Consider the following 19,790-nt stretch of genomic DNA (forward strand, 5'->3'; position numbering starts at 1 on the left):
AGACTCAGTCAAGACCGTTACAGTACATTTAGGAGGAGGAGGAGACCCAGTCAAAAAGAGCCAGTAAACAAGGCACACTGAGTGGTTCAATCTGACAATCATGTAAAGGGCAGAAGTAGAGATCCATGTCACATTACATGCTGATTTCCACTTAAGAGCTGAACTTAAAGTCACATGACAAACCCTTATGCCTTAAGAGAGATAATTCACAAAAAAGCAAAATGAAAAACATGCAGACATAAGAAGCACATGCAAAACCAAAACACCAAAGCACCTCAATGACATGCAACAAAATAAACGCATGCAAAACAAACAGAAAATAAATATACACCATTGGCAAAGGGGTTTTTTATAGAATAAATAGTATTGAGAAAAATGCAGTTTTGGCACCATTGGAAGTAAATCAAGAAATAAATACTACTGCGCAAGTTTTAAAAATACACACAACCACTGTTCTCAGATCAGAAAATATTTAAGCAAAGAAGCAACACACTGCACACAAATAGAAAAATATTAAAGCAAAACTTCAACATCAAACAATAAAGAAACACTTTACCTGCAACAGTAGCATTTCACATAATCTTCTTATTCAACGGATTAAGAAATCAGGTGATCAGCATTACCAGACCAATACTGTACTTCACATCTTTCTCCATTGACTTGTTCTTCATTATTACCAGCCATATACAAAACCAAAAGTTCACTCAAGTGGAGGATCAACATGACTCAGCGTTTTTTTGAGAACTCAAACTTCTTATGCCAAGAATACACATTTTCTCCTCTCCGGTTCACATTTCTGCAGCAACAGGAAACATTCATGGACAATTTATATTTTTGCTTTGATTTTGGATATTTGATGAGTACTAGGGCCACTGATAGGAAAAAATATATAGTTATATACATAAAATATTTTGAGAATAAAAGTAGAAAGTTTGCAAAAAAAGATGAAATGAAAATATGACATGAGAAAGCCACATCACAAAAGGTTCTTTGAAGGAAAAATAATAATAATTTTACAAGAATTTCTCAAATATTTGAGAAAAAAATTGTAATGTTATGACAACAAATGACTTTAATACGAGGAAAATAAAAGTTGTAACATTACAACTAAAGTCTCAAAATAGAGAAAAAAGTTGTATTATTTTGAGGGGAAAAGAAGTAAAATATTACATGGAAATTATGAGAACTATTTTTATTAATATTTTTCCAAACAGTGGCCCCAATAATCCATCATAAATATTATTTAATGCTGCTATAATATAATAAATCATAGTTGTGAACACTGCACTGATCTAAACTTCAAAATAAATGCAACTTTCACCATGTCTATCACATTAAAAAAAAACAAATTTACTTTAAATTGTTGTATAAATACACATCATAATTTGATATTATCTTAATATATAATTTGGAGTTCTCTTTATGTGCTTATTCTGGAAACAAAGTTGGCAGACGTCGATCAAAGGCCAGCTTCAATTCCAGTCCCTTAAACCACAGACATTATCATTAATTGCGCTTAAATTCTCGAGGCACAGAAATATATTTCCAAAAAAGGGAAATTTAAGACACAATAAAAAAAAGGTTCTTGAGGGACGAAAACACACTGACAGGAATTTTATGCACATAAACATTAATTCAATAATTTCAATAGATAAGACTCACTAATGACGGTAAAACTGAAACTTAATACATAAAAAACAAATATATAAAATGGCTTATAATGGCTCATACCAATCCATGGCACTGTATTATATATATTTATATATTGCACTTTGTGAAACAACATTAAAGCGGTACGTCACACAGCGTCCCGTCTCAGAAGCACTTCCTGAAGACGATCTGCGGCCCGTGCTCCTCATACTCTTCCTGACTGATCCAGGCGGCGCTGAAGGCCGGCAGGTTGGCGAGCACCGCCCCCCCGCTCCACACCGAGAAGTCTCTGTCCTCGGGGCTGGTGACGCGAACGCCATTCCGCATTTCGGCGGCCGGAACCAGCCCTCTGATTTCAGCCTGGAGCCGCTCGGGAAGCCCCGGCAGCAGAGTGTTCCCACCTTCAGGAAGAGATAGAAAAGTCAGTAAAAGTCAACTGGAACAGCTGGAGTTCATCTTTGAGCCCTCTGGTTACCTGACAGGACGATGTTTCCCAGGAAGCAGCGCCGCAGGTCGATGTCCGAGCTGAGGATGGACTTGAAGACGCTCTCGTGCATCCCGTAATGGTCCCGTCCAATCAGCTCGGGTTTGAAGAGGATCTCAGGGGCCCTGCATGAACGAGGGAAGAGGTGGAACTATTTGAACTATCAGTACTCATATTTGAAATGTGACGTAATGACTCCAAATACGGCTCTGATAGCAGTGTAGACCTGTCAGTCACAACAGCGCCCTAAAGCATACCCTGCTTTATGGTCTGTTTGACTCTAAATGGACCATAATTTACTAAATGAACATCATGCTGTATTGAAGAAGACTTGAAACTAGAGATTGAGACCATAAACTCATGTTTACAATGTTTACTGAGGGAATAAATCAAGAGAGAAGTAGAGTCATTTTCTCATAGACTTCTATACAACCAGAGGAGTCGCCCCCTGATGGACATTAGAGAGAATGCAGCTTTAAGACATGAAGCATTGACTTCACTCAGAAAAACAGGAGGTTGCCGCCTGGTTGTTTCCCATATTAACATCTAATAAGATATTCAAACATGCAAAACAAAGATTTAAAAGTTTCTAGTGTTAATATTGATTTCCTTTAGGACCCCATTCAGTGAATTGAAAGTGCATCTGAATCAGGACATGATGTGCAGACGGTTACCTGAACCTCTCCGTGGCGAGTGTGACGATCTGTCCGTCTGGCATGGTGTAATGCATCTCTCTGCAGGACTCGCCCCCCCGACTCAGCTCGGCTTCATAGTCGACGGCCACACAGCAGCACCTCTCCTTGATCTCCCTCACTATCTCCATCTCCGCCGTGGTGCGCATGCACACACCTTGTTCCTGCAGAAGCTTTAAGCACAGGCACAACAACAACAGTTTTACAATTTCACCACAGAGAAACAGAACATGTTGCTTGGAGACTAGATGAATACCTTTTTAAGATGCATCGTAACGTCTCCACCAGCCAGAGGGAAGCGCTGCACGGCATGAGGTAGACAGTATCCCTCAAACACAGGAACACTGTGGCTTACTCCGTCTCCAGAGTCAAACACCACACCTTCAACACAATAAAAAAACATGAAAAGAAATTGTCACATTTTCTTTTTGATCTAAAAAGGAAAATATGGCAGTTTAAACGTGCCAAGAGGAGACAGACGCAAGTCCAAGACAAGTCCTTATAATGAAATAACCCATTACTAAGTTATGGTTAAATGAAGTATTCATCCATGCAAATCTATCCAACACAATGCATAAATAGAAAACGTCATTTAGCCACATTACCAGAGGTTCTCCCTGCAGCGTAAAGTGCCAGCACCGCCTGCATGGCCACGTAGGTGAAGGGAACATTGAAACACTCGAACATGATCTCCACCATGCGCTGACGGTTCCCCATCGGGTTCATGGCCGCCTCCGTCAGCAGGACGGGGTGATCTTCTGGATCCACACACAGCTGCTGGAATGTGTGATGCCAAATCTGAAGAAAAAAACAAAACAGTCAAGTTAAGAAGATAAGACATGACCTTGATCTTTTTGTCTACCTCAATATCGCCCGTTTTGTTTACAGAAGAATTTCCCCCAACATACTGTTATAAAGACTTTTTTGTCAACAAAGCCTGAGTCCATTTAATTTATTTATTTTTGTAATTTTTCTAAAATAAAGTTATTGTACTATGAAATTGGAATATCTTCATTTTATTCTCATTCCAGTTCAAATGTCTTAACATTCTTAAGAATCAAAGTTTATTGCTCTTTGAAAGCTTATATATACACACATTTAAGAACAAAACAAGCAGCCTTTTTAAGAAACAGCTCTACTGTAAACATCCAGTGACATCCCATCTCATCTCAGTACCTTTTCCATTTCATCCCAGTTATTAATGATCCCGTTCTTAATGGGATGCTTCAGAGCCAGGACCCCTCTCATGTGTTGAGCCCCATGTCCGATGTAGATCTCCCTTTCAAGGTTACCATTCATTATTTCCTGAAAAAAATTAAATAAAAGGACAAAACTTCTGATCAGAAAAAGGCCACTATTAGAATGCATTCTTTCTTTTATAGAGTACAAGAAGAAATACTTTGAGTGTATGACCTTACCTCGTATTTTGGCATCCCAATAATTGTTGGGAATATAATGTTCGGGAGGTCTTGATCTGCAAATCCTGCTTTCATCAAACCAGACCCCGTATCCAGGACTATGGGGGTCTTGAAATCTGTCATCTGCAATTTCATTAATAAAAATAAATCCATTTGAATGAAATAAACAATAAAACTGACAATGATCTGCAATGTTTCGTAATTTTCCTTTATGTGACTGAAGACTGAAGCAAACAGTATTTATGCTAAGCTAAAAGTAGCCTCAGCAGTATCTCAGTAGATAAGTGTACCTCTCTCGTGTTGATGTTAAGCTGGGCCTGAATCCCAGGTGACCCAGAGCCTGATATCCTCATGACCTCAGACCTCTGAAAGCCTTCCCTCTGTTCATCTCCTCCACCGGGGTCAAACTCCAGAGGTCGGTCTGGAGGCAGCTGTGGCGCCGACTGCTCATCTGCAGCAGATAAAGTCTGGACGTCCTCTGCTGGGTGCAAATCTGTTGCTATCAAACATTCAGGTGCTACTGATGCATCCTCTTCACCTTTAGTGGTTATTTCAGACAAGCGGTCTAATGAAACATGGAGTTTTTCTGTGAGTGCATGGTTGTTGTTGTTGTTGCTGTGTTCCTTCACATTTGGATTGAGAACAAAGTCGTGATTTATGAGGGGTGGAGTTGAATTCTCGGGCAGTGCAAAACCAGGATCTTGAGCAACGGAGGGCTGAGCTGGATCCTGCAGCTCTGTGGAATGAGGAGGAGGTTGGTGCTCTGCGAGGTCATCGTGGTTCACAGGAAGTGGAGACATTTTTGGTTCTGGAACAGGAGGAAGGTGTGGTTTCCCACCTGGGTCAAACCCTCCATCATCTGGCCTCAGTCCAGAGATTAATGACGCATCTTCAGGAGATTTGTCTAATTTGTTCCCATAGATGCATCCCTCAGGTTGGATTCCCTCCTCTTCAGGAGCCTCCTTCAAATCAGAGGTTGCTCCAATAAATGCTAACGAGCAATCATCTTGACATTGTGAATCTGGAGGTCGAATTAAGTCATGTGGTGTAGACTCTTTGGCAACATCAGAACCCGACACTTCTCGAATATTATCATTTTCCTGAGTTTCCTGAGAATCATTCTGGTCTAAAGGTTTTGAATGTGTCCTCTGTGATCTACATCTACCTGATAGAAGCTCATCACAGAGGGCTTGGTCCTCCTTATTCTCACTTCTAGCCCTATCCAGTACAGAACATTTCACAACCTTTCTAGCTCTGTCCTTGTGCTTCTTCGCTTTACGTTCTTCGTCCAAACTCTCCTCCAGCTTCTCCACCTCCCTTTTCTCCTTTTGCAGTTGTAGCTGAAAAGCCTCCCTCTCTTTGCTCAAACATGGCGGCTTGTTCGTATCCGGAGGTTCGCCCACAGAGAGATCCTCTTTGGGGTTTTCTTCGCAGCGTCGGAGCTCGTGGATCTTCAGGTTCTCCTCCATGATCAGCTCCTCCAGGATGTGGACTTTCCTCAGCTCCGTCAGCAGGTCCGGCCTGCTGTGAAACGCTCCATCTGCAGCTTCAGAAGCTTTAGTTTCGCTTTCAGATCCAGCTGATCCGGGCGAACCGAGGTGGTCGGACTCTGCAGGGTCAAGGTAATCCTCGAGGCCAAGGACACCGGCTTCAGCCAGCTCACTAGACGACATCTTTAAGAATGAACACAAGCAGATGAAGGATAATGAATAAAGGTTTACACTGGCTGAATAAACTGCAGTTCAATGAAGGTAGACATTTGTGCGCAGGTACACAAATGCAACTTTGAACTCGAGAAAAAGTAGTGCAAGTTATGCAATAATAAAACATCCATGAGATGAGGAAAAGGAAAGCGTTTGATAAAATCTATTAACAAATACCAAACATACCACTCCGAGCTGGTCCTCAGTGTCCCACATTGGCCACTGATGGTGCCTCTCCTCCGACCTCAGCAGGGCGTCCAGCACCGCCTCCTGAGCCAGAACACTTTCTTCTTTCTGAGGAGGAAGATGGTTCAACTCGTGATGAGCATCAGATTTTAAATTTGACAGTTGCAGCCCTTAAATGGCGGAAATCATCCACTCCTTTACTCAAACGGTGCGTCTCTTACCTCCAGTATTTCATCGGCTCTGACCAGGATCTTTTCCACCTCCTTCAAATCCTCCTGCTCCTTCACATCCCAGTCATTTAGGGAGATATCCATCTCACTGTGTAAAAAAAATAATATATAAATAGCAGAAAAAGTGCCATTGTTGGGTTTTTGATTTGTCACACTAAGTCAGCTCTATCTAATATAAAATATATCCAATGTTTTAAACACACATCTACGAAATCAGTATATCAGAACTAGAGGTTTAACATAACACAATTTGCTTATTTCTTTTAGTATATACTTCAACAGAAAATGCTTAGCTCTTAAGTCTTTGACCAGCCAACTCCACTTGTATCTTATTAATTTGATCAATAAACGTGTTCATTCAAATATATTCTAAAGGCGGAGCAGAACTGATTCAATATTCTGAAACAGATTACCCGTCCACAGCGTCCTGATTCTGGTGGTGGAGGTCGTAGGAGTCCCAGAGGAGCGTGGGGATCCCCTCTGCGGTGCAGATGGACTTGTCTCTTCCATCTGTAATAGTGCTGGAGAGGATGTTGCGAACCGGACTCAGTTCAGGATCCTCCAAACTGCTTTCTGAGCGCATCGTCCAGTCTCTCAAAACCTCCGTCTGCATGGGCTGATCTCGAGACCGGTCGGTGGAGGGATCGTGGGGGAGGAATCGAGGCTCCTTCTTCAGCGGCGTCGGGTTCTGCGTGATGGTAACCGTGTACGAGTTCTCCAGGTCGTCTACCGGCAGGCTGAGCCAAGGGTTGTTGGGCAGCGCCGCCGAGCGCTTCACCTTGATCTCCAGGTTGAGGGAGTCCACGGTGACCTTGGGGACGATCTGGATGCTGGGCCCGGAGGAGTTCCCCACGGAGCCGACGTCAAACCCCTCTCTGTGGTCCTCGGGGTCTGAAACACTGGAGAGGTTCTCTTTGTGGATTTGAGGCTGGATCACGGCGGGTCTCACAAGGTCCCTGGTCCCGACTCCACAGGCCTCCAGCTGGCCGTCGAAGCCGGAGTCGAATGAGCTGAGGGACGGGGGTTTGGCCTCAGCAGACGTCGCCATGGCAACCGCAGTTGTAGACCTTACTGGACCACTTTCACATGTATTGTAGTCCTGAACATCCTCAGCCGCTCCGTTTGTGGCTCCGTCAGCAGAGGAAGGATCGACACAGCTGCTCCGTAACAGCTCGTACTGCCACTGTAAGGCCAGCTGGAGCTGACCGACCGCCACGGGTCCAGAACTCATCAGCAGTTTCCTCAGGGCCATGCACCTGATGAATAAAAAATAAATACTTATAATATATTTACATCCTTAATCTCTTTTAAATCACTTCTTAAAACACATTTTTACAGAATGGCTTTTATGTGATGTCGTCGTTTTATTGTTTCATTTTGTCTTAGTATTTTATCTTATATTTGTTTACTATATTTCATTTGTTTATTTGATCGTCTCTTGTTATTTCATTTTGTTTCTTTGTTTAGTTTTATCCTAACGATTGTTCTTAATGTTTCTTGTTCATGTTTTGCTGGCTTGTCTGTCGAAGCACTTTGTAAACCTTGTTTTTAAAAGGTGCTATATAAATAAAGTTATTATTATTATTATTTTAAAAAGCCATAGGTTTTGAATGTGACATTAAACTCCATGCTCTCTCTCTCTCACCGGCGAGACATCTGCTTGCCGACCTCCTGGACCTCATCGTCTGGGACGGCGTTAGACAGGTGAGCCAGATGAACCAGCTCCTCCACATCTGGAGGGGGATTCTTCTTCAGGAAAGAGGACAGTTTGTACCTCCAGGCCGGGATCGTCCCCCAGTTCCTCCTCTGAACACCGTCCCCGTTGACTCCGGACAGCAGCATCTGGAGGATGTTCTCACAGAGGACCACACGGTACCAGCTGTCAGCCTGTAGGAGGGACAGAGTTTTCAGAACAGAATTATCTTTATTTTATTGATAAAATGATTATTTTAGGATACTCTACAGTGCTATTCAGGACGACATGACCTCTTAAATGTCCTCAAATGCTGAGAACTTGCCTTGTTGTAGTATTGGTGGTAGCTGGAAACTGCTCTGAGGGTTTGGAGGATGAACTTCACGGCGGAGTAGAGTCTCTCCTTCAGCCTCTCCACATCCAGAACCCAGCGCTCCCGGGTCTGACCGTCATACAGCAGGATCTCTGCCACCGTGTGGATCACTTCTTCAGCACAGCGGACGAGTGTCTGGTGAGGAGGGTTGGTGAACAGTACTTACAATCAAATGTACTCATTGGGAATACGACAGTGACAAGTATCTCTGAGAATGGATGTGTGACTGATATTAGATATATAATCAGGTAAAAATTACTACATGGAACTTTCATTTTGTGTTGATTTTGGCACCCCATGTGGACAAAAGCGGTAGTGTTTCCATCAGTACCAGAGTCCCTTTTAAAAAACGTCTAATTTAACTGCAGCAGGGTCTGACAGTCTGCTTTTGTAGCTCATATAGAGGCATCACTATAACATTGAGACCAGTTAAAAGATCCTTGTAGCAACTTTAAGAATCTGAAATTGTGAAAATCTGAACCACTATACCGTCTGATAGAGGCTTATATATGCTGTCTTATAGTTCTATTTTTATAATATATTTTATTTATTATCTTAATCTGTACTTGAGCTGCTGCAACACACAAATCTCCCCCCAATAAAGGAATATCTATCCATCCATCCATCCATCCATCCATCCATCCATCCATCTATCTATCTATCTATCAATCGATCTATCTAGGCTTGGATTACATTAAGGCCACATATCAAAGAAACTGAAAAGAAAAACAGTAAATCAGTACCATAGCAGGCGTGTGAATGGACGCCTCAAATTCGGACACCAACATCACTGCCCTCCCAGCATCCTTTGCAATCTCTATTTTGTACGGCTGGAGTTTCTCTTGAAGGAGAGTTTTGATCTGCTCTGTGATCTGGAAACAGAAGGAAACACATTTTGGTTCATAGAGGTAGTCATAGACATTGAAACCACGGCTACTTACCTTGCTATAAGAAGAGGAAATTAAAAATCATCATTAGTCCCTGTTGCTTTTAAACCAAAAACAAGAAGACCTTTAACGTACTTTTCAGGCAGCAACTTCTGCATTTCTCTCTTAAAACTTGCATTCTCTCTACTGTCCATCAGGGGGCGACTCCTCTGGTTGTATAGAAGTCTATGAGAAAATGACTCTACTTCTCTCTTGATTTATTCCCTCAGTAAACATTGTAAACATGAGTTTATGGTCTCAATCTCTAGTTTCAAGTCTTCTTCAATACAGCATGATGTTCATTTAGTAAATGATGCTCCATTTAGAGTCAAACAGACCATAAAGCAGGGTATGCTTTAGGGCGGGGCTTACTGTGATTGACAGGTCACTGCAAATGCACCAGAGTTTGTTTAAATAGTGAAACACCGACTCACCTGCAGAGCGTCCTCTTTCAGCTGGAACACCTGTAACTGGAGGCGGGCCTTAGAGAAGGCCTGATGCCACAGCAGCTCCACTTTTTCCACAGCAGCAGTTATCCTGTAAATACAACAAAAACATCTTAAACTAATAGCTTGCATCATCAGTTCATATTTATGCCAGTTCGTAACTGCTAAAACACATGACAACCAAAATATATGCACCCTGAAAGACTTTCTTAAAAAAGGTAGACATGTATCACAGTGTTTCCTTGATGAATGAATGAAGGTATGCAACTGTTAAAAAGAGTTTCACAAACACAATTCCAGAGAAAACTGTTGTTGATTTTGGGACATAGAAATACTCAAATGAAACTAGAATTTTGGTTGTTTGCCACAGCAAACCAGTCTAGTAGCCAACTTGTTATCAGTTCGTCCTTGAGTCCAAGTACATGTTTGTTACAAATTTGAAGAAATTCCTTCAAGGCCGTTCCTGAGACATCACGTCCACAAGAGAAGGAAGGAAAAACTTGAAAACATAATCCCTCCAGCCACACAGCTTTTGTTGCCACAAAGGTAAAACATTGGCAAATTTAACCCTCTGAACGCCAATCAGTTTTTCCTGCCATTAATCATAAACGAAACAATAGAATCTATATATCAAAAAATGTTCCAAGTGTCCACAAGTGTTACCAATGTTGGAATAAAAATGGAGGCTCCACGTGTTATATATATTAAACTATTAACATTTTTACAACCGCTCCTGTCCTCTCCTCTCTGTGTTCAGCAGCCTGCAGGTCAGTCAAAGTTAATCAGTAAAGGCTTCCTAGTTGCGCTGAGGAGCTTAGAATGTAATGTTTTTTACAGGATCTGGATAAAGCAAACGGTTTAAAATTTTAAATGAGACATGTAGAATAAAGATGTTTTTAATGAAATATCACAATTTTAAGCCTAGTTTCGGTTGCTTTTTCTGACAGAAGCTTTCGTCTCACATGTAATGTTCAAGGACTGACGGAAAGAGGAAAATATGACGATTATAACTTTTTTTCCAGCTTCTGGTTGTGATAAACTCTGTAGTTTTGGCTATTGTTATAGCCAAAACTACAGAAAATTCCGAATCAATTACCATAAATAGATACCATAAAGTGTCAACATAACCAGTGAAACTAATTTTTGGCACTTTGCTTTGGCTGTTGAGCAACACAGAGCCGTTGCGACATCGTATGGTATGCGTGGGAACCATGAGTGATGACAGAGGATTAAGATAAAAGGCTGTAGCTGCTGCCTGAAACTACCTGCTGTGGTTCTGCAGCATGTCGAAGGCGGTGTGGGTGAAGAGGGCAGTGCCGGCCATCGCCTGGTAGCACGGCGCCTTCTCCGGGTAACGCAGCTTCTCCACTACACCTTCACAGTGAGTCAGCAGTTTATCCAGACCCAGCTCCCTGAATCACATAACATACACACAAATATGAAGATTAAGCGTTTTGTTTCTTTGTTATGTAGCCTGAGAATTAAGTTGGATAACCCGATTGCATGCATACTCCATGCAGCAATATGAACTTTGTAAGTGCAGCTACAGTTAGTACTAAAATACATAGTATTTGACTTAAAGCCAATCACTCATTGTTGTTGCAAGTCACAAAAAATATCTGAATTTTGCAGTTTATCTTTACAAAGATGTCATGTAAATAAGTAAACTATCCTAGGAGATAATCCATCTGATAATTTTGCCACAATTATACATTCCTGCATGTAGGAGGACGTCATAAACTTAATTCCACTTCATTTTTTATCTACTGAACCAACGTCGACCTATGAGAGGAGTAGAGAAACAGTTGCGATCACCGACCTCCTGAGCTGCAGGAACTTGGCTTCGTTGGTGGAGCAGAAGTGTCGGAGCTCGCTGAAGGTGGAGGGCGGCTGCAGCCTGGACAGAGCCTTAAGGGTGGAGATGCACGAGGGCAGCCGCTGCACCACAGAGAGGAACTCCTGAACGAACTCATCGATCTCCTGCAAGGAGGAGCAGCAGCACAGGGACAAACAAGAGTCAATTTAAATTTTGATTTGATTTATGATTATCTTTAAGCAATGGTTTCTTCAGCTATGTCAACAGTGTCCCATGTTCATGCTGCGGACGGTTGCTCCCGTGAATTACGTGAATCACTACATGTTTGTCTTAATTTGTTTCGTTTTTTTCGTGTTTACCACTAATGGAATATGACAGAATACATTCATCAACCTCTTCCGACGCACCGCCCACGTGCTCATAATTGTGCTCATTTAATGTAATTTCACTGAGGCTTCTTTATTCAATAATCTTTTATGTGAATATGTTGGCTATATATTCTGCCCTGCAAATTAAAAAGAAATCAATTTTGTTTTGTTTGTTGTGCTGTGTTACAACTGAATGTTGTTGTGCTTCCCTGTGTTGTATAATGATTATAAATGATCCTTGAATCCTAATGTATTATTCCTTATGACTTTTATAGTCCAAAATCAAGCTGCTGATGGACATAAATGTTTGCTCTGATTCATGCACAATGGAAGTTTCTGTTTCCGCTCAACCTAAATGTGGGTCTAGATGAGATTATGTAGTCGCATCCTAAACAGGTCTCCTATAGGCAGAGAGCTGCCTAGTTAATGAGCACTGTCATCGTGGCAAAATGCCCCAGATGAACATGAATGAATGTATAATGTAACGGGGAGAGGGGGCTCCTTTCACTTGCTAATCAGGTCGGCTGACCACGCGATGCATTTGCTCAAGCTTCACCAAGGTAACGAGACAATAGACGCAGGCCGCTCGGACGGATCCCATGAATGGATCCACACATGAAAACATCCGCTGACTGAGAGAGCCCGAGAACGCTCTCCATCACAAAGAAGCAATAGTTGGAATAAATATTTTGGCTGTGGCGCTGAACATCTCGTAAACAGACGGTTTGTGTGCCACTTCAGACGTCAGCGGAATAACGGAGAGCGTTTATTTGTATTTGTGTGTGTGTGTGAGCACACAAACCACTGCTGAGGACAGAAGGACAATGTTACTTTGTGTTAAACCCTCTGACTGATCATAAGACGGATTCATAAGACTTGCTTTGATTCACTGAGATTCCATAAACACGGGTTTCACAACCAGAATAGAGGGAAGTTCATTTATCGCAGACATTCACTGAATATTATCAACATCTGTGTCCTCAAAATAGAATATTTGTCAAAATAAATAGAGATAATCAGAGAATACGGCTGCAGATAACATCGTTTTGAGCTTTCTTTACACATGTAAGATTATTTTCTATTCTTATCCTGCACATCTCAGTTTTTTCCGTGAGGTTTGCTCTTATGAACCCTCTTAAACTGTACGAGCTTGCTTTAAAAAAGGGCTTGTTTAAAACTTGAGTTCCTGTGATGTTTTTGAGATGTGATCATTAGCAAAATAAATGCCTGAAAAAGTGTAAAAAATTGTTTTGTATGGAGGACGACACCTGACAAAATCATAAATAAATAAAAACTTGATAAATCAAACAATATGGCCTTAAATGTACCATAAATAATGTACCAAATTTTTTATTGAGGTATTGATCAATTGATAAAATCTGACAAATTTATATTTCTGTTTTAAATTGATTCTTTATCCATTTACATTAGTTTTAATTCACATATTTATCTACTTCTCTATATCAATTTCCCTTCTGTTTATCCATTTTCATTAACTTTGATGTTTGTTTATTTACTTTTTGTAAATGTTTAATATTAAGAAATATTAATCATTTTAGTATTTATTCATGCATTCATTTTCCTTAAAAAAGATACCCCTATTTATTACCCTAAACTAATCTTTTTCTGTATTCTCCTACTAATACACGTCTTTTATGCATTTCTGCGTCATTATGCAAATGAGAGGGCTGGCATTCAATGTGTGTCACGGTGTCAACTTTTCTTCCTATTGGTCGATCAACAGAGTCGTAGATCACCTTGATGAAGGCCACCCAACTCTGGTGACAGTAGATCAGGTAGCCGCCCAACGACGCCGTCAGCTGGCTTCGGTCGATGTAGTTGGAGAGCTCTGGGATTTCTTTAAGAAGGACTTTCTGCAACACAGACGAGATCGGGGTTACATACTGAAGTCAACAAACCAAAACCGTACAGTACGAGTCGTTTCACTCACTTTGAAAGAGACAGTGTGAGACTTTGAGGGAGTCAGGAGTTTCAGCAACAGCTTGGCAGCATCCTTCTTTTTGGGTTGAATAATGTAAACACTGTGGACCCTCCGCTTGTGATGCTAGAAAAGACGGGAAAAGAAAATGGTCAGTTTGTGATCCTCAGAAAAACATTCATTGTTTCTTTTGTAATGATTTGGAAAAGAGAAAAGTTGTTTGTGGGTTGAATGTTTACACATAGAAATGAGCCTGCTGTTCATTGGTTCTTAAAAGTGAATCCAAGCAATTTCCAAGTAGAAGACCAAGTACATTTTGACAAAGTGCTGCTCTACAAGACATCAAGCACAACCAGCCAATCACACAGGGCCTGCATTTGTTGACATTGTACTTTGTTGGCATGTTCAAACCCTGGACTGTATACAAGTAGTGGACGTAGTCGTCATGACGTCACCCGTTGGTTTGTGGACTGATGTTTTGAAGCCCCCATCTTGTTTTTTTGCAACCAATGAACGGAAGTGACTGTATCTGGACTGCTGAGGAGTGACGTCGTATACGTCTCTGGTAGAGACCTGTCAATCACTGTAGCCCCGCCCCTAATTCCTACCCTGCTTTATGGTCTACTTGACTCTAAATGGAGCATAATTGACTAAATGAACATCATGCTGTATTGAAGAAGACTTGAAACTAGAGATTGAGACCATAAACTCATGTTTACAATGTTTACTGAGGGAATAAATCAAGAGAGAAGTAGAGTCATTTTCTCATAGACTTCTATACAACCAGAGGAATCGCCCCCTGATGGACAGTAGAGAGAATGCAGTTTTTAAAAGGCACTTAAGCATTGGCTTCACTTTTCAGAGCCGGGGGTTGCCGCCTCGTACAAAAATGCCGTAAATAAAGTAACCAAAACCCACTGACATTCAGCTAAAACATGCAACTTTTGGGGCCTGTGTGATGGCTGCTTAACTATTAGCTTGTAAATCAATCACATCGAGTTTGCACGGACCACCACACACACACACACACACACACACACACAGAGACACATAAGATATGAGTCAGGTTTGTTCCAATCCCAGTTTGTAATTACAAAATGATGTTTAAACATTACTGTATGAATGCTGACATCAGCTCCAACCACAGAAACCTTAACAACTTTTTCCTTCTCAAGTGAAAGGACAGTTGATCTTGGTGAGAAAAGGCAGCAGCCCAACATAGTTGTGCTCATGTAATGTAATTTCACTGAGGCTTTTCTATTCAATAAGCAAGCATGTGACCAGCATTGCATGTGACCCCCACCCCCTTCTACCCACACTCACACATACACCCAGGATTTCCACTATAACCACCGCAGACTTTTGGCATTTGGTATTGTACTTTGAAGAACAGCTCAGACGGCAGCTCTTTGAATCGATAAACAAACGTTGCATAACTTTATGCTGCAAGAAAGGAGCTCTGCTAGTCAAGAGGGCAATCACAAGTTGAGCGCGTCACTGTGTTGTGTGCACAGCGGACCCACTCCAAGTCCTGTTCATGCATAATTCACACAAAGACAACTGCAGGAACAGAGAGCTACCGTTTCACAAAAGCTCTGTCTGCACATGTGCAATACTTTCACTTTAAATGTGTTAGGTTAATGAATAAAATACTGGTCTTCATCTTTTCTGCAGCTGAGAGGAATGCTCTCTTCAGGATGGGACATTCTTCTCAGCCCTAATTCAGATCTGTGGTTGGAGTTGGACTTTTCTCTGCCAACAGGAAATAACATCAAAAGCTGAACTAGACCCAGCAATGTTTCAGTCACCGTTGATTTATTCATCACGTAACTTGGGTACTTAAGTAGTTCTGTTGTCTAAACCTAAACTTGTTGTTTCCTGTGAAGACAGGAGTTAAATTTGGAACGACTGTCTGCATGTTATGAGCGTAAATTGACACGTTTGCTGGCTTTCGGAAGAAAACGCATGAAATATGAGGAGTAACTCTTAATACATTTGTGTCTCATCATGTGGTGGATGAATTAAATTACAACAACTCACAAGAAAAAATATATCAGTAGATTTAATATACCAACATTGCTCTATTCTAAGAAAGTAATTCAATACATTTAAAAAACACATCCCATCCTCGTGGAAAATAAAGTGCTCTAAATTTAACGGTGAGTCCATTCCCTGTGTTTTACGGACAACTTAGAGGCGACATTTTGGAAAATTCCACAATATTCCGTGTTTCAAAGCCAGTTCCATTTTTCATCTTCATCAAACTCCACAATCAGTCTGAGCTCTTAATCAAATGGCAGAATCCAAAACGCAATTAAAAAAAAGGGTGTTTTGATTAAGTGTGAGTCACTGCAACCAAAAGGATGTCCTTCAGCGTGCCGCCACAAATGAGCACCCAAAATATTATGCAGTTTGTTGCAGCAGGATGCGAGATTTAGCCTGGGACAGACACAGAGACGCACACACTCATTCACGCACATACGCGACTGATCTCATTGTCTCCCTGCAGAGATATTGAAATGCTTTGTTATGTACAGTAGTGAGTAGATGGGAGAACATAACTGCCCAAATAGTGCCGTATTTGAAAATCAAGCATTGTTCACATCCATGTTTACTTTCTGGCGGGACGGATTCCCCATCTCGGCCCTGCAGCTGTAATCGATTATAGTGGAATAGTGTGAAACCACTGGAAGTAGCGTGTAGTATCACACAATGCATGTGCATCCTCATGTGTGCAGAAGATAAACAACTCAAAAAATGATGGATATGATGTCACTGTGGAAGGTTCTTGTTTTTTGCACTTTGCATTGTTGCACCGTGAAGCACACAGGCTATACTACTGCATCTGGGGTTTTTGCATTGATACAGAGGGTTGTTGTGGTATGTCAACTAAGAAAATGTTCTTTAAAGTGTACATGTAGTTTGTATCGGCCGTGACAGATACCTCAAGCAGGAGCAGCGTCTCGGCGACGAACCTGGTCGTAGGGAGCGAGGCATGCCTCAGATCAGCCACCACGGACACCAAACTCTCCTTCTCCTGCTTCTTACTGTGGAGAGACAACAAACCTAGCAATACATCCTTCTTACTCATGCACACACTCGCATAACCAGCCTGTATGACTCCACCTACTTGTGCATACACAGAAAGTAGTTTATGAAGTCCACCACTTCTGCTTTGCCGAGTTCTGAGGAGAGTTTGGCCTGTTCCTCCGCCGGGAACACGATCAAAGGGCAGCCGTGTTGATCGAAGGCACCTGTACGGACAGAAAACACAAGATGTTTTAAAGTCTAGCACATCATGCACATGCATTTAATTCAATAAAATACAGTCAATATTGCCAATATAACCTAAAATTGTTGTGTGGTTATTGCCAATATGTATCTGTCACTTCAATGCAATGACTCTTAAGTTAGATAGATTTTTTAGATTGTGTTTTTATTCAGTCATCACACACAATACAATGTATACAGCATATATATATATATATATATATATATATATATAAGTGTGGATACACCTCATTCAATGTATATTATATATACAAATGCTCAAAAACAAACAGAATATGTTTTATATTTTAGATTCTTCATAGATTGAATGAGGTGTGTCCAAACTTTTGACTGGAACACATATGTGTGGTATATATATAAATATCAACAAACCATATATATATATATATATTTTACATTCACACACACACACACACACACACACACACACACACATACTATATATATATATATATATATATATATATATATATATATACATACATACATACATACATATACACACACACACACACACACACACACACACACAGTATACAACATAACTGAAAATGCATAGGCAGAAGCATTAAGCTTATATATGCCTATCCTACTTTCCCCATAAATCAAGCCACCCTCAAGAAAACAAAATATATAAAAAAAGAAAAGAAAAATATATTTCATTCAGACTTGAAACCCTCAAAAATAGCTTCATAAACAGTCCTTTTGAAAAAAAAAAACCCAAAAAAGAGTTACACATAATGCTTAAATGAGGTCTAACTTATTATCTCATTCTCTGCCAAGCTTCATCATTATACTGTAAAGATAAACCCATGGATTAAAGAGCTACCGGGGAACAACACGGCTGCAGAGTGGAGCACATGACCAGCAGGCAGCGGAGGGGAGGGCACGCTCTCCTGCACCGACCCCTGGAAGTCTGCAAGGTTTATGAAACAAAAAAAAAAAAAGATTATTATTATTAAAAACACGCCCAAGAAGAATGTTTCCACATCCTTTTTTTCTGAAATATGACCACTGGAGGAACCAGCCCAGCAAATTCCTCACAGCCTTTAAAAAAAAAAGAAAAGTTGAGCATGCATTCTTTTATTATAAAGAGGAATATGCATTCTTTTATTATAAAGAGGAATATGCATACTTAATATGACTTTATCAGTGGATGATACACAAGTTCTCACTGTGGATAAACAAGGTGTTTGCTCACCTGTTGCGTGTCGGCTCATCTTTCCTCATTCACGGATCATTTCCACTCCTTTGATGTTGTTGCAAAATCCAACTTATCCCCTTGATAAACACGGTTGAGCTCTACTGCGGCTGCTGCCTGCCTCTCTCCGCCATGTTCGATGACTGTTTTCCTGCAAAGGCTGGTGGAGCTGAACCCGGCTGACTGGATGCTGCTGAGCTCGTTTATGTTACAAAGAGGGCGGAGGAAGCTCAGGAGGAGGAGGAGGAGGAGGAGGAGAGACAACTGGTGACCTCTGGAGGTCACAGGTGCAGAGGAAATACACTGAAAACATGAGTTTATGGCCTCAATCTGTAGTTTAAAGTCTTCTTCAATATATGCATGATGTTCATTTAGTCAATTAGGGTCCAATTAAAGGAAAATAGGTATGCTTTGTGGGCGGGGCTTACTGTGATTGGCAGGTGTCTCTACTGACCAATAGGGGGCGACTCCTCTGGTTGTATAGAAGTCTATGAGAAAATGACTCTACTTCTCTCTTGATTTATTCCCTCAGTAAACATTGTAAACATGAGTTTATGGTCTCAATCTCTAGTTTCAAGTCTTCTTCAATACAGCATGATGTTCATTTAGTAAATGATGCTCCATTTAGAGTCAAATAGACCATAAAGAAGTTTTGCCATGGTTGCTACCATGGGGTTTTCCAGTCTGGGAGTTGCCATGTTTTCGTCTTTGAAGTCTAACCCTTTCACATTGTGTTTTAACTTCATGAAAGTTAATTGTAGCCTTTTCTGGTCAGCTAAAATGTCTTATTCAGGGTTCGGTTTTGCTTATTTCCACCCTCTCGGGTCAGTTCTGGTTGCAAAAACCAAGATGGCGACGCCAACATGCCGAATTCAAGGCCTTCGTCCGTGTTTTTGAGTTTGATCCATACCAGGAACTTAAAGTCAGGATACCTCAGCCTCTACTGCTTTGATTTTAAACATTCTTTTAAAATGTGTCACTCATAAGTGCCTCAACCTCGTGGGAGTGTAATACTACACCTCTGAACTAGTTCCTCACCTTCAAACAGTCCTATGTGTTCAGTTAATATTATCCTATAGCTATAGATACAAATCTGTATAAATAAGTGCCTTAAATTACCAGAGTAAATGAAAAAATCAGGATTATGACTAAGAAATAGTTCATCTGTGGGCCTTGTGTCTGTGCGGCTCTGAGCAGTTGGTCAGGTCACTTGTGCCTTCAGGCATTTCCTGAAGCAGCCAAGCCTTACATTTCTGTTTGTACACCAAACTGGTGAGACTGGTCAAACATCATGGAATATTGTTCTCACAATGAATCTTTGCTTCACTTAAGTCACTAATCACTTAACTTTGTAAGTGTTCTGATTAAATCACG

General features: G+C 41.0%; 1 protein-coding gene across 1 annotated transcript; it reads right to left on the minus strand.

Moving 5' to 3' along the window:
- Positions 1-1,356: 1,356 nt before the first annotated feature.
- LOC129106788 (uncharacterized) lies at positions 1,357-18,665 on the minus strand. Its single transcript, XM_054618009.1, has 23 exons — positions 18,417-18,665; positions 18,045-18,131; positions 17,055-17,178; positions 16,869-16,971; positions 13,937-14,050; positions 13,743-13,859; positions 11,621-11,781; positions 11,067-11,213; positions 9,790-9,892; positions 9,173-9,301; positions 8,382-8,564; positions 8,009-8,250; positions 6,777-7,619; positions 6,355-6,451; positions 6,134-6,241; positions 4,535-5,917; positions 4,245-4,367; positions 4,003-4,131; positions 3,432-3,624; positions 3,083-3,207; positions 2,809-2,999; positions 2,126-2,259; positions 1,357-2,051 (listed from the first exon to the last, which is right to left on the minus strand). Exons 1-23 carry the CDS (start codon positions 18,433-18,435, stop codon positions 1,816-1,818), a joined length of 5,091 nt encoding a protein of 1,696 aa, XP_054473984.1. The 5' UTR covers positions 18,436-18,665; the 3' UTR covers positions 1,357-1,815.
- Between the last annotated feature and the right edge of the window lie 1,125 nt (positions 18,666-19,790).

Source organism: Anoplopoma fimbria, chromosome 18, assembly GCF_027596085.1.
Source record: "Anoplopoma fimbria isolate UVic2021 breed Golden Eagle Sablefish chromosome 18, Afim_UVic_2022, whole genome shotgun sequence".
Taxonomy (NCBI): Eukaryota; Metazoa; Chordata; class Actinopteri; order Perciformes; family Anoplopomatidae; genus Anoplopoma; species Anoplopoma fimbria.

Excerpts from the sequence above, each read along its gene's own strand:
- LOC129106788 (XM_054618009.1), bottom strand. Across the intron at positions 13,860-13,936 it reads CTCACACTGTCTCTTTCAAA|AAAGTCCTTCTTAAAGAAAT; the intron begins GTGAGTGAAACG and ends TCTGTGTTGCAG. Across the intron at positions 11,782-13,742 it reads GTTGGGTGGCCTTCATCAAG|GAGATCGATGAGTTCGTTCA; the intron begins GTGATCTACGAC and ends TCCTCCTTGCAG.